Source organism: Pseudophryne corroboree, chromosome 1, assembly GCF_028390025.1.
Source record: "Pseudophryne corroboree isolate aPseCor3 chromosome 1, aPseCor3.hap2, whole genome shotgun sequence".
Taxonomy (NCBI): domain Eukaryota; kingdom Metazoa; phylum Chordata; class Amphibia; order Anura; family Myobatrachidae; genus Pseudophryne; species Pseudophryne corroboree.
This window is the reverse complement of record NC_086444.1, coordinates 743,357,285-743,373,005: the sequence shown is the minus strand read 5'-3', so window position 1 is coordinate 743,373,005 and position 15,721 is coordinate 743,357,285. Positions and strand designations below refer to the sequence as shown.

Sequence of the window (15,721 nt, the reverse complement as noted above, 5' to 3'; positions counted from 1 at the left end):
AAATGACTGGTTGGTTTGGGCCCCCACCAAAAAAGAAGCAATCAATCTCTCCTTGCACAAACTGGCTCTACAGAGGCAAGATGTCCACCTCATCATCATCGTCCGATTCCTCACCCCTTTCACTGTGTACAGCCCCCTCCTCACAGATTATTAATTCGTCCCCACTGGAATCCACCATCTCAGGTCCCCGTGTACTTTCTGGAGGCAATTGCTGCTGGTGAATGTCTCCACGGAGGAATTGATTATAATTCATTTTAATGAACATCATCTTCTCCACATTTTCTGGAAGTAACCTTGTACGCCGATTGCTGACAAGGTGAGCGGCGGCACTAAACACTCTTTCGGAGTACACACTGGAGGGAGAGCAACTTAGGTAGAATAAAGCCAGTTTGTGCAAGGGCCTCCAAATTGCCTCTTTTTCCAGCCAGTATACGTACGGACTGTCTGACGTGCCTACTTGGATGCGGTCACTCATATAATCCTCCACCATTCTTTCAATGGTGACAGAATCATATGCAGTGACAGTAGACGACATGTCAGTCATCGTTGGCAGGTCCTTCAGTCCGGACCAGATGTCAGCACTCGCTCCAGACTGCCCTGCATCACCGCCAGCGGGTGGGCTCGGAATTCGTAGCCTTTTCCTCGCACCCCCAGTTGCGGGAGAATGTGAAGGAAGAGCTGTTGACGGGTCACGTTCCGCTTGACTTGACAATTTTCTCACCAGCAGGTCTTTGAACCCCTGCAGACTTGTGTCTGCCGGAAAGAGAGATACAAGGTAGGTTTTAAATCTAGGATCGAGCACGGTGGCCAAAATGTAGTGCTCTGATTTCAACAGATTGACCACCCGTGAATCCTGGTTAAGCGAATGAAGGGCTCCATCCACAAGTCTCACATGCCTAGCGGAATCGCTCTGTTTTAGCTCCTCCTTCAATGTCTCCAGCTTCTTCTGCAAAAGCCTGATGAGGGGAATGACCTGACTCAGGCTGGCAGTGTCTGAACTGACTTCACGTGTGGCAAGTTCAAAAGGTTGCAGAACCTTGCACAACATTGAAATAATTCTCCACTGCGCTTGAGACAGGTGCATTCCACCTCCTTTGCCTATATCGTGGGCAGATGTTTAGGCTTGAATGGCCTTTTGCTGCTCCTCCATCCTCTGAAGCATATAGAGGGTTGAATTCCACCTCGTTACCACCTCTTGCTTCAGATGATGGCAGGGGAGGTTCAGGCGTTTTTGGTGGTGCTCCAGTCTTCTGTACGCGGTGCCTGTACGCCGAAAGTGGCCTGCAATTCTTCTGGCCACTGACAGCATCTCTTGCACGCCCCTGTCGTTTTTTAAATAATTCTGCACCACCAAATTCAAGGTATGTGCAAAACATGGGACATGCTGGAATTTGCCCAGATGTAATGCACGCGCAATATTGCTGGCGTTTTCCGATGCCACAAATCCCCCGGAGAGTCCAATTGGGGTAAGCCATTCTGCGATGATCTTCCTCAGTTGCCAGAAGAGGTTTTCAGCTGTGTGCGTATTCTGGAAAGCGGTGATACAAAGCGTAGCCTGCCTAGGAACGAGTTGGCGTTTGCGAGATGCTGCTACTGGTGCCGCCGCTGCTGTTCTTGCAGCGGGAGGCAATACATCTACCCAGTGGGCTGTCACAGTCATGTAGTCCTGAGTCTGCCCTGCTCCACTTGTCCACATGTCCGTGGTTAAGTGGACATTGGGTACAACTGCATTTTTTAGGACACTGGTGACTCTTTTTCTGAGGTCTGTGTACATTCTCGGTATCGCCTGCCTAGAGAAATGGAACCTAGATGGTATTTGGTACCGGGGACACAGTACCTCAATCAAGTCTATAGTTGGCTCTGAAGTAACGATGGATACCAGAACCACGTTTCTCACCGCCCAGGCTGCCAAGGCCTCAGTTATCCGCTTTGCAGCAGGATGACTGCTGTGATATTTCATCTTCCTCGCAAAGGACTGTTGGACAGTCAATTGCTTACTGGAAGTAGTACAAGTGGTCTTCCGACTTCCCCTCTGGGATGCCGATCGACTCCCAGCATCAACAACAGCAGCGCCAGCAGCAGTAGGCATTACACTCAAGGATGCATCGGAGGAATCCCAGGCAGGAGAGGACTCGTCAGACTTGCCAGTGACATGGCCTGCAGGACTATTGGCTTTCCTGGGTAAGGAGGAAATTGACACTGAGGGAGTTGGTGGTGTGGTTTGCGGGAGCTTGGTTACAAGAGGAAGGGATTTACTGGTCAGTGGACTGCTTCCGCTGTCGCCCAAAGTTTTTGAACTTGTCACTGACTTATGATGAATGCGCTGCAGGTGACGTATAAGGGAGGATGTTCCGAGGTGGTTAACGTCCTTACCCCTACTTATTACAGCTTGACAAAGGCAACACACGGCTTGACACCTGTTGTCCGCATTTGTTTTGAAATAATTCCACACCGAAGAGCTGATTTTTTTTGTATTTTAACCAGGCATGTCAATGGCCATATTCGTCCCACGGACAACAGGTGTCTCCCCGGGTGCCTGACTTAAACAAACCACCTCACCATCAGAATCCTCCTTGTCAATTTCCTCCCCAGCGCCAGCAACACCCATATCCTCATCCTGGTGTACTTCAACACTGACATCTTCAATTTGACTATCAGGAACTGGACTGCGGGTGCTCCTTCCAGCACTTGTAGGGGTCGTGCAAATGGTGGAAGGCGCAAGCTCTTCCCGTCCAGTGTTGGGAAGGTCAGGCATCGCAACCGACACAATTGGACTCTCCTTGGGGATTTGTGATTTCGAAGAACGCACAGTTCTTTGCTGTGCTTTTGCCACCTTAAGTCTTTTCTTTTTTCTAGCGAGAGGATGAGTGCTTCCATCCTCATGTGAAGCTGAACCACTAGCCATGAACATAGGCCAGGGCCTCAGCCGTTCCTTGCCACTCTGTGTCGTAAATGGCATATTGGCAAGTTTACGCTTCTCCTCAGACGCTTTTAATTTTGATTTTTGGGTCATTTTTTTACTGATCTTTTGTGTTTTGGATTTTACATGCTCTGTACTATGACATTGAGCATCGGCCTTGGCAGACGACGTTGATGGCATTTCATCGTCTCGGCCATGACTAGTGGCAGCAGCTTCAGCACGAGGTGGAAGTGGATCTTGATCTTTCCCTATTTTTTTAACCTCCACATTTTTGTTCTCCATATTTTAATGCGCACAACTAAAAGCCACCACAGGTATACAATGTAGATGGATGGATAGTATAGTATTATATTACTTATGGAGGACGAGTGACGACACAGAGGTAGGTACAGCCGTGGCCTACCGTACTGCTATATATATATAATATACTGTATAATATAATAACGGACCTGGTGGACACTGTCAGCAGACTGCTAAACTAGTATGAAGAAAAAAAAAAGCCACCACAGGTATACAATGTAGATGGATGGATAGTATAGTATTATATTACTTATGGACGACGAGTGACGACACAGAGGTAGGTACAGCCGTGGCCTACCGTACTGCTATATATATATAATATACTGTATAATATAATAACGGACCTGGTGGACACTGTCAGCAGACTGCTAAACTAGTATGAAGAAGAAAAAAGCCACCACAGGTATACAATGTAGATGGATGGATAGTATAGTATTATATTACTTATGGACGATGAGTGACGACACAGAGGTAGGTACAGCCGTGGCCTACCGTACTGCTATATATATATAATATACTGTATAATATAATAACGGACCTGGTGGACACTGTCAGCAGACTGCTAAACTAGTATGAAGAAAAAAAAGCCACCACAGGTATACAATGTAGATGGATGGATAGTATAGTATTATATTACTTATGGACAACGACTGACGACACAGAGGTAGGTACAGCCGTGGCCTACCGTACTGCTATATATATATATAATATACTGTATAATATAATAACGGACCTGGTGGACACTGTCAGCAGACTGCTAAACTAGTATGAAGAAAAAAAAAGCCACCACAGGTATACAATGTAGATGGATGGATAGTATAGTATTATATTACTTATGGAGGACGAGTGACGACACAGAGGTAGGTACAGCCGTGGCCTACCGTACTGCTATATATATATATATATATATAATATACTGTATAATAATAACGGACCTGGTGAACACTGTCAGCAGACTGATAAACTAGTATGAAGAAAAAAAAAGCCACCACAGGTATACAATGTAGATGGATGGATAGTATAGTATTATATTACTTATGGACGACGACTGACGACACAGAGGTAGGTACAGCCGTGGCCTACCGTACTGCTATATATATATATATATATATATATATATATATATAATATACTGTATAATAATAACGGACCTGGTGGACACTGTCAGCAGACTGCTAAACTAGTATGAAGAAAAAAAAAAGTCACCACAGGAGTGTTTTTCAGGCAGACAAACGTATACTGGACTGGTGGTCACTGTCAGCAAAACTGTGCACTGTACTCCTGCTATAACTGCTCCCCAGTCCCCACAATTAGGCAGTGTGAGCAGTGCACTCAGCACAGATATATCATGCAGCAGTGCAGCACACTGAGCACAGATATGGTGGAGCGTTTTTTTTCAGGCAGAGAAACAACGGATTAAACTCACTGGTGGTATTATAATCAAAACCCTGCACTGTACTCCCTAACAGCTGCTCCCCATCCCCAATCCTCCCCACAATTATAACTAAGTCACTCTTTTCTACTATAACGGAGAGGACGCCAGCCACGTCCTCTCCCTATCAATCTCAATGCACGTGTGAAAATGGCGGCGACGCGCGGCTGCTTATATAGAATCCGAATTTCGCGAGAATCCGACAGCGGGATGATGACGTTCGGGCGCGCTCGGGTTAGCCGAGCCATACGGGAGAATCCGAGTATGGCTCGGACCCGTGTAAAAAGGCTGAAGTTCGGGGGGGTTCGGTTTCCGAGAAACCGAACCCGCTCATCACTAGTAAATATACCCTTACACTCTTTAGAGTAAGGTTCTCATAGTCCAATTTTTTTGTTTAAAACTCCAATGCCTTAAGACTACTAATATTCCTCCTTAGATATCCTTCTCAAAACCGTATAAAGCTAAACTCCATATTGTGGCTCCAGCAAAATTGGCCATAGTGGGTCTTGGGAAAAAATATTCTCCCCTTTTCTCGTGAAAACATACATCTGTCTTTAACATACTAGCTTCATGAATTCTTGGAAAAAGATAGATTCAACCCTCCTATCCATATAGCTTCTATATAAATGTATGTGGCCTTGTCCTGCCCATATTAATTGAAAGATATCTACAGTATGGCTGGATTTACTAAGCAGTGGTTTTGGACACTGAAATTCTATTTGTAGTTTATACTGTTAAAAATATTTGGAGCAGTTTAAAAGGTAGCTTGTGTTTTAGGTATGGATTGCTCTTATAAAATATTTGTAGGTTGTAGTCAAAATGACACACAATAAAGCAGCACTGTAATGCTTAATCCATAAATCTATGAGTAAGACGGTTCCAATGACAACAGTAATAAATATATATATTTAATGAAATACAAATTGCAAATGCAACACATAAACAACACACTTAAATGCAAACATAAAACAATGTTAATGGATATGTCCAGTTGATGTTATAAATGCACCAAGCAGCAACATATAAACATAAAGGCAGAGTTGTAACTACATGTATGCCAGGTGTGCCTGGCACACAAAGCAGTTGCCCTGAGGGCGCAACTGCCTGCATCCTTTGCCTAAAGTCAGCTGCATTGTAATGAGTCAAACTGACTCATTACAAGCCGCCTGTGTACGTGTCCTGCCACCAGAGAGGAGCAGGTCCGGGGGCAGGGGAGGAGGAGGAGGGAGGGGGCCTCCGGAGCCGCAGCAGTGCTATGTAATTGGGGGCGGCACCACTGCAGCTGTCCCTCTCCTTCACATTGGCTGGCTTCGTTCGCTCCCTCCCTGATCCTGGCACACTTCTGCTAGGGAGCAGGGAGGGAGCGATCGCGGCCAGCCAATGTGAAGGAGAGGGACAGCTGCAGCGGAACCGCTGGCAGCACGGCCCAGACAGAGTCAGAAGTACCCACAAAGAGTAGTTGCTTGTCATCAGAGCTACGGCAGGTGATGGAAATTGGATGGCCGCTGCAGTGCTGGGGTTAAGGGTAGGCTGGTAGAGGAGGACACGGAGCAGCAGAGAACAGAAGCTCCTTCTCCTCCACTATGTGTGCTCTTAGCTGCTGCTGCTGCCACCGATGTACCGCCCCTCCTCCACCGGCGCACCCTGGTCACTGTCCCGCAGCCTCCGCTCCGTGGATGTCGGACCCGGACTGGGGAGATGACTGCAGTGCTGGCCTGTAGGCAGACCCTCAGGTGCCTGCTGCTGGAGGATCGCAGTGGCCCCCGGCTGCTGCTCTGGAGGAGAAGAGCAGCCACTAAGTTCCTGTATGACCCACAGGAGTGCTGGTGAAGAGGAGCATGCTGAAAGGTGACCCTCTCCACCCCCCCCCCCCCCCGACTTCTCTCAGTCTCTCTCTCTCTCTCTCCCTCTCCCCTGTCCTAATGTGTAAAAATGGGACTCTCCCTGCCGTAATGTGTAAAAAGTGAACTCTGCAGCAGTAATGTGTAAAAAGGGGACTCTGTCTGCCGTAATTTGTGAAAAAGGGCGACTCTGCTGTCTAATATGTAAAAAGGGGACTCTGCTGCCGTAATGTGTAAAAAGGTGGACTCTGCTGCCTAATGTATAAAAAGGTGGACTCTGCTGCCTAATGTGTAAAAAGGTGGACTCTGCTGCCTAATGTGTAAAAAGGGGGTACTCTCCTGCTGTAATGTGTTAAAATGGGGGACTCTCCTGCCTAATGTGTAAAAAGGGGGTACTCTCCTGCTGTAATGTGTAAAAAAGGGTGACTCAGCCTGCAGTAATGTGTAAAAAGGGGACTCTGCCTGCCATAATGTGTAAAAAAAAAAGGGGACTCTGCCTGCCGTACTGTGTAAAAGGGGACTCTGCCTGCTGTATTGTGTAAAAGGGGACTCTGGGGGTAATTCCAAGTTGATCACAGCAGGAACTTTGTTAGCAGTTGGACAAAACCATGTGCACTGCAGGGGAGGCAGATTTAACATGTGCAGAGAGTGTTAGATTTGGATGTGGTGTGTTCAATCTGCAATCTAAATTGCAGTGTAAAAATAAAGCAGCCAGTATTTACCCTGCACAGAAACAAAATAACCCACCCAAATCTAACTGTTTCTGCACATGTTATATCTGCCTCCCCTGCAGTGCACATGGTTTTGCCCAACTGCTAACAAAATTCCTGCTGTGATCAACTCAGAATTACCCCCTCTGCCTGCTATACTGTGTAAAATGGGACTCTCCTGCAGTAATGTGTAAAAAGGGGACTCTCCTGCCGTACTGTGTAAAAGGGGACACTGCCTGCCGTATTGTGTAAAAGGGGACTCTGCCTGCTGTACTGTGTAAAATGTGACTCTGCCTACTGTTCTGTGTAAAAGGGGGACTCTACCTTTCATACTGTGTAAAAGGGGAAACTACCTGGATTTATGGATTAATCATTATAGCGCTACTTTATTGTGGGTTTTTTATTGAAAATCACACAGAGGTATAGAACTGGCGTGGAATGTATTAATACATTTCTCCTTTAAGGTTATCTGTAGAGAAAGCATAAATGACATCCACTTACCCAGCTACTCCCTGGTCGGGTACATTGAGGAATTCCATACTGTGATCAGACGGTGCACGGTTTTTCCTAGGAGCAGACTGCCGAGGTAGAGCAGCAGCTGCAGGTGGCGCTCTGACCTGTCGCTGGGCCTGGGAGTACGTGGGGTTCCTTGATTTTCCTGCATTGAATTGAGCAGCCCCATTTCTACAAGCACCTGTAATAGGCAAATAGGTTGTCAGATGGTTAAGAAAATGTAAGAGGCCAATGGAAATATTGGTGGAAGGGCTCACCTGGATGTGCAGGAGCAGGGTGATTAGGCGGAGGTCTGTGTGCTCGGTTATCATATCTTTCTTTTCTGGTAGGTTCTAGGTACAAAATAAAAGCATTTATATTCAGATTCGGCATTCACAATCAGAGTGGTACATTTACTGAGTATCAGTTTTGGCTTCAGTTCAAAACCAATGGGCATTGACAGTGGTCATTTAAAATTCACCATTGATACCCAACCATTACGAAGCCCCTATCCTGATGCAAATTCAATGACAATCCGCTGTCAATCAGAGATAGATTTCAATAACCAGCACTGGTCATAAGTTCTGAAATAGCTAGAGCTGGTGACACTATAACAGGGAAACACGCAGTGTGGGGTCCTCTTGCCATAATGCCAACCAGTCACAGACTGGTCATTCCCTGACCAATCTGCATAGTTCCATTCATTCCTATGGAGAGTGCCCTTGAGTGACCTGTCCCTAGAATTTGGTCTCTCAAAGGAGCAGTATTATCATCCCACGTGGACTGTCTACATGGATCGAAGAGGAGCCATCCCATAGATGGAAAGGTATGAACCAGCGCTATGTTTCTCTAATATATTGGTCCGGACCGGAAGTGCAAATAATTGCTCGGGCAGAGCATGCCCATTGGATAGAGCTACACTTATTAACCTGGACACTGAGGCACCAGGGGTATACAGCCTTGAGGAAGGGACCAGGACATCCCAAAATGCGTTGACTTAACCCCCGTTGCCACCATCTATTTACTGACGCCTTCATTGACTTTGCTGTGATTTTGGAATCAGACTCTGGGAGCTAACAGCAGGGTATGTTCCCGGGGTACCCTGCCTTTTCCACACCTGCGGCTCCTTTACCTTCATGGGTATGATATATTTCCAACTCAGCCACATTCATGTTTCTATGTTTTAATTGTGCAATACACTGTCTCTTTATCTTAACATTGTAAATAAACCATTACTGTATTTATCCACTCTGCGAAATGGTGTAACTATACATCTAGAGTGATATAGTCTGCCACACCAAGGTTTTACTTTTCTAAGTTCATAGGAATCTGCGCCATATTGGGTGAGTCACCCTCTGCATACCCCACTAATTTAGAGAATTGTTTGCATACTTTTTCCTGCCAGGCAAAGTTTACAGTCTAGTTGATTGTACATGAGACATACAGTAGGCTCATAGTGTTCAAAGTAAAAACGAGTTTGCACTTGTCATTGTTATGTGGACATAACATCTGACCTAGAGTAAACATTCTCCCTGCACCTTTTATATTTTCCTGTAATCTCATTCATACTTACTGGAGTTTTTAGGCAGTCCATCCCCAATACTGACTTGTAGGGCTTTTCCTCCTGGTTTCAGTTGAGCAATGTCCCCTTGTCCCCTGAGAAATGAAATGCTTCGAGTGCCACCTCCTCCCCAGCCTTCTTTCTTTACTCTAATCTGTAGTCTGTAAAAAAAAAAAAAAAATGAGCACATAAAGCATGACCCAAAGATTTCTATAGCAGGAAAGATATACAACAAACAAGTAGATCAAATGGTTCTTATTAGGAAAGCACACTCGTATCACCAACTTCTTGCTTATTGTTCTGTGCATATAAGCTCTGTTGTTGCATTTCTGATGAACCATCTTTCCAGTATACCAGCCTAAATCTCTTGGGCTCCTGGAAAGATACCATGTTGGTCCCTCACCTCTAATTCATCTATACTACTATTACTTGCCATATTCATATCCACAACATATAAAGCTTTTTTTTTTTTTTTTTTTTAAAGCATTGCACAATAATGGAATCTAAAAATGTATTATAAATATGTTATTTATATAGTGCATTCATATTCCACAATGCTTAGAATACAAGTGAAAACATGTATAAATACACATATTCTATTTGTCATGGTCTGCGGTTTCTGATCTGAGTCAGGTTCCTTTAGTCTGGACTGACGAGGAAAATAGAAACTTTTGAGGCTGAATATGACTTCTTTGCATACACCAGTGTGGTTTAACAAATGGAAAGACTCTGGCCCACGATGGCTACTGAACCAGGAAACTGAAACTCACCAGCCAGCCCGGGAACTTGTGAGAGGAACTCCACATCATGCTTGAACTTCAGAACCATGAAGCTGGAACCCTCCAGGAAGTAATCTAGTGGAACTCAGTATACTCTAACCATACTGGAATCTGATACATTTTGTACTTCCCAGGAACCCAGACTGGGCAGCTGAGATGGGTTCTCTAATATAGGGACACAACCCAACACCCACAATTTAGCACCCATGGGCTAACCCAGCCATCAGAGGCTCAATACAGGCCTCAGCAACCAATCAATGTTACCAGGAGTACAATCCACCACCATCGATGGTACGAATGATGGTCCTATGGTTAGCGACTGTCTCAAAGCTGGTAATGATTCTGATGTTTACTTGCTGAGAGATAGAGCAGAAGCTGCGTACTGGTAGTGCAGATCGTGAGGCAACTTTATAGAATAAGTATTTGGTAATCCCACCCTGTCTTTAAGTGTCTATTCCATATACACTTGTTGTGCAGTTTCTTTTCTTTCTGCATATCTCTTTTGGTGTATACCAGGTACTGCCTGGATTTTTAACAGCAGCAAAGCGTATATATAGAATTTATACATTTTATTACATGATTACAATCGTTACTAAATAATTTACTGAATAGATTATACCACCAAAGTGTATCTCTTAGCAGCACTGTCTTTTTTCTTTGCAGTGAGGCAACTTGTATGAACCTGAAATGAGCAGGTGAGATGACAAAACTAGAAGAGCTGTGAATCGCACTAGCTGAACATTAGCAGATTACTTAGTAGTAGATAATACAGGCTAGTGACAGGTGCGCTCAGCAATTGCAATAGTAGGAATGCTGAATACTGGTAATGATAGGAGCGCTGAATAATGGAGAGGTACTGGATACAGGCTGTAACAGGAATACTGGCACCAGCAGGGTACAGGAGCACTGGCATAGGCTGGATACAGTGACCATGGTCAGAGAGCACATACACTAGGAAGTGAGATGTCCTAACAATGGCCCTCATTCCGAGTCGTTCGCTCGGTAATTTTCTTCGCATCGCAGCGTTTTTCTGCTTAGTACGCATGCGCAATGTTCGCACTGCGACTGCGCCAAGTAATTTTGCTATGAAGATAGTTTTTTTACTCACGGCTTTTTCTTCGCTCCGGCGATCGTAGTGTGATTGTCAGGAAATGGGTGTTACTGGGCGGAAACACGGCGTTTTATGGGCGTGTGGATAAAAACGCTACCGTTTCCGGAAAAAACGCGGGAGTGGCTGGAGAAACGGAGGAGTGTCTGGGCGAACGCTGGGTGTGTTTATGACGTCAAACCAGGAACGACAAGCAGTGAACTGATCGCAGATGCCGAGTAAGTCTGAAGCTACTCTGAAACTGCTAAGTAGTTTGTAATCGCAATATTGCGAATACATCGTTCGCAATTTTAAGAAGCTAAGATTCACTCCCAGTAGGCGGCGGCTTAGCGTGTGTAACTCTGCTAAAATCGCCTTGCGAGCGAACAACTCGGAATGAGGGCCAATGTGCAGGCTTAAATAGCAAGTCTTTGGCTGCAATTGTAGGTAGAGATCATGTGAGCGCAGTTTCACCTGACTTGGAAACAACATGGCTGCGATCATCAGCTGGGTAGTAATGATCATGAACGCTGTAACAGGCAACAAACAGCAACTGAGAGGACAGAACAGAGACTCCAGTTTGTGACACTATCTATGGACAAAAGTATTTGGCGACACCTGTTTATTATTGAATTTAGGTGTTTCAATTAGACCCGTTGCCACATGTGTATAAAATCAAGCACCTAGCCATGCAGTCTCCATTTGCAAACATTTGTGTTACAAAATGTATTGTTCTGAAGAGCTCAGTGACCTCAAGTGTGGTACTGTGATAGGATGCCACCTTTGTAATAAGACAGTTTGTGAAATTTCATCCCTGCTGGATATTCTACGGTCAACTGCAGCTGGTGTTTCAGAAAGTGGAAGCGTTTAGGAACAACAGCAACTCCACGAAGTGGAAGAACACATAAAATCACAGAGCAGGGTCACCGACCGCTAAGGTACATGGTGCGTAACGTAGCCAACACTGCTGAATCCATAGTGGGAAAAATTCTGAACTTCCACTGGCCTTAATGTAAGCACAAAAACTGTGCAGTGGGAGCTTAATGGAATGGGTTTTCATGGCTGAGCAGCTGCATGCAAGCCTCACATTCCAAAGTCCAATGCCAAGCGTCGGATGGAGTGGTGTAAACCACACTGACACTGGACTGTGGAGCAGGAAAACGTGTTCTACAGAGTGACGAATCACGCTTCTCTATTTGGCAGCTAGATGGGCGAGTCCGGGTTTGGCGGAAGCCGCAAGAATTTTACCTGCGTGATTGCATTAGGCCAACTGTGAAGTTTGGTGGAGGTGGGATAATGGTATGGGACTGTTTTTTAGGGTTTGGGCTAGGCATTTATCTATTCCAACATGACTGTGCCCCAGTGCACAAAGGAAAGACTATAAAATGAGATTTATGGTAAGAACTTACCTTTGTTAAATCTCTTTCTGCGAGGTACACTGGGCTCCACAAGGATAGACATTGGGGTGTAGAGTAGGATCTTGATCCGAGGCACCAACAGGCTCAAAGCTTTGACTGTTCCCAGAATGCACAACGCCGCCTCCTCTATAACCCGCCTCCCTGCACAGGAGCTCAGTTTTTAGTTAACCAGCCCAACGCAGTAGCAGGAAAAGAGACGACAACGGTGAGTAGCCACATACACCACACTCTCACGACAAGAGAAGTGTCAGCGGTGTCAAAGTCTCCCGGATGAGCACCCAATTGATAATGTCGATATTATCTTAAACCATAAAGCTATACCTCTAGATACACTTTTACCGTGGAGCCGCTATGGCCGCTAGACTGAATACACGCGCTACGCACTTTGTACGCTATTTGCATACAGAGTCCCGTACGTGGTACGTAGTTGTCGTACACATGCCGCGCTGAGTGTACAGAGTACGCACAGCGCGTGCACACACAATTGATAACCTTTAAACCTTATTAGTAATACAATGTAATAATATGGTTACACTTTAAACCTTTATGCAGCAAAGCACTACAAGGATGTTATACCTTAAACCTTAAGTAGCGCTGACGGTATAAAGTACCCGCAGTGCGTACACCTTATCAATACTTATAAACCTTATACAGTTAAATACGCTTTAAACCCTTTGCAGGGAAATGAGGACACAACACCGATATGTAGTTGAACCACAGGGTTCTAAGGCCACAGTGGGTTATTTCAAAAGGTAAAACAGTACAAATTATACACTATAGACCTAACAAGATAAATCTACAACAGAATAATGGCTACAGTCAATGTACATACGTGAGAATGTTCGCTTGCGCAACTCGGCCGGTCCTCCGCTTATCAGGTAGAAAGCATTCAGAGTCTTCTGCCTGGCCAGGCAACAACAGGCTTTTTATACACAACTTCCATATACAATACAATGGTCACTATAATCCCTTTGTCTATTGGACACTGAGATCCACCTTTACATTACAGGAGAGGTCATAGGTTGATTTGAAAAGGTGGGCGATGTCTTTCTCAACTGCTCTTGTGGGTGGTATCCTCTGGATTCCCCCCGCATACATAATATACAGTAAATACAGTTTAAACCTATATTCTGCATCTAACTATCCTCAGGAACATGCGATCTTCCTCAAACCAACACCAGAATCTTTCCCTTAAAATACCCTACAGCTGGATACCAAACACCACCTTGTAACCTTGTCTGTCCCCTCCTATCCTGTAAAGGTGAATCCCCTTGTTCTGTAACCATTTTAAACAGCTATTTCTTTCTGATGTGGTACAGGGGGCTATGTGTACAATGTGCACTATTTGGGTTAAATATGTAATGTTCTGATAACCCTCTATGCGCTCACAAACTCCGCCGTAAATACCCATACCACGCGCATGATCACAAGAGCGATCCTACGCAAATTGCGGATATGTGCACGCACGGCGGAGTAAGTGCACGCGCAGCGGGCATGTGTATGGGGTTAGTACATGGTGTATGCATTACAATATTTTTCGACATTGACAGTCCACCCTTTGGCAGTCAACAATAACTGCCACTATCTAAACATTAAACAGAAAAATATACAATACATATCTACAGATGATTGGACGGTATGAGGAGAGGTGTAGGTGGGAAATGTATGACCTAGTGAGATAGTAAAAGCATGTATGTATGAATCCATGTCTGAGGGGCATGTATCATCGTGCCGTATATGTTCTAGATAAGCTTCGAGGTATTGTGAAGTATACATTAAATCCTTCTTATCCCATATTAAGGGTCTGTAAGTGGGCCAACAAACACTACCGAGCTCTTTTCGGCTTCTTGTTCCAACAAATGGGGTGCACATTTATTTGATGATACATGGAGGGGGAACATATGTGAATGCTAATATGTGGATATCACTTGTCTACTATGTGTGTCACTACCTGAAGGTTGTAGAGATGAAGATAAGAAACATCAAAAATACATTCACATAACATTTGCATAATCATTCTTGGGTGTTGATTGAAGTCTTTTCCGGATGGGTGTATTTTTGCTGAGGGAAAACAAAGGAAAAACGGGTGAAAGAAACGGGCCATGGAATTCATTTGCAATCCATTATCAGCGGCTATTGCCATACCAACCCAAAGAAGCTAAGTGCGTCAGGGTGGGCGCCTTGTGGAGCCCAGTGTACCTCGCAGAAAGAGATTTAACAAAGGTAAGTTCTTAACATAAATCTTGTTTTCTGCTATGGGGTACACTGGGCTCCACAAGGATAGACATTGGGGATGTCCTAAAGCAGTTCCTTATGGGAGGGGACGCACTGTAGCGGGCACAAGAACCCGGCGTCCAAAGGAAGCATCCTGGGAAGCGGCAGTATCGAAGGCATAGAACCTTATGAACGTGTTCACTGAGGAACACGTAGACGCCTTGCACAATTGTTCAAGGGTCGCACCACGGTGGGCCGCCCAAGAAGGTCCAACAGACTGAGTAGAATGGGCCGTAATGTGAGCAGGAGCTGACAGACCAGCCCTCACATAAGCATGTGCAATCACCATTCTAATCCATCTGGCCAAAGTTTGCTTGTGAGCAGACCAGCCCCGCTTATGAAATCCAAACAGTACAAAGACACAATCAGATTTCCTAATAGAAGCAGTTCTCTTCACATAGATACGGAGAGCCTGTACCACATCCAAAGACCTCTCTTTGGGAGACAGATCAGGAGAAACAAGTGCCGGAACCACAATCTCCTGGTTAAGGTGGAACGAGGATACCACCTTAGGTAAATATCCAGGACGAGTCCTAAGAACCGCCCGGTCACGGTGAAATATTAGATATGGGGAACTACAGGACAAGGCACCCAAATCCGACACTCTTCTAGCTGAGCAATAGCCAGCAGAAACACCACCTTAAGGGAAAGCCACTTAAGATCAGGTGAACCAAGAGGTTCAAACGGAGACTCTTGTAACGCCTCCAAAACCACCGACAAGTCCCAAGGAGCCACAGGCGGGACATAGGGAGGTTGGATACACAACACACACTGAGTAAAGGTATGCACATCAGGTAAGGTAGCAATTTTTCTCTGAAACCACACCGACACGGCAGAAATATGAACCTTGAGGGAGGCCAGACGCAGGCTTTAGTCCAGGCCCTGCTGAAGAAAAGCCAACAACTTG

The 15,721-nt window shown here is 45.2% G+C and overlaps 1 protein-coding gene across 1 annotated transcript in view; it reads right to left on the bottom strand.

Annotated features, from left to right (window-relative positions):
- Window positions 1-15,721, bottom strand: part of MYO1F (myosin IF) — a 310,663-nt gene that overhangs the window by 27,963 nt on the left and 266,979 nt on the right. Inside the window, exons 24-26 of the mRNA XM_063916390.1 lie at window positions 9,269-9,417; window positions 7,974-8,048; window positions 7,705-7,897 (exon numbers count right to left, since the gene is read on the bottom strand). Coding sequence (XP_063772460.1) covers window positions 7,705-7,897; window positions 7,974-8,048; window positions 9,269-9,417 — 417 coding nt within the window. The remainder of the gene's footprint in view (window positions 1-7,704; window positions 7,898-7,973; window positions 8,049-9,268; window positions 9,418-15,721) is intronic.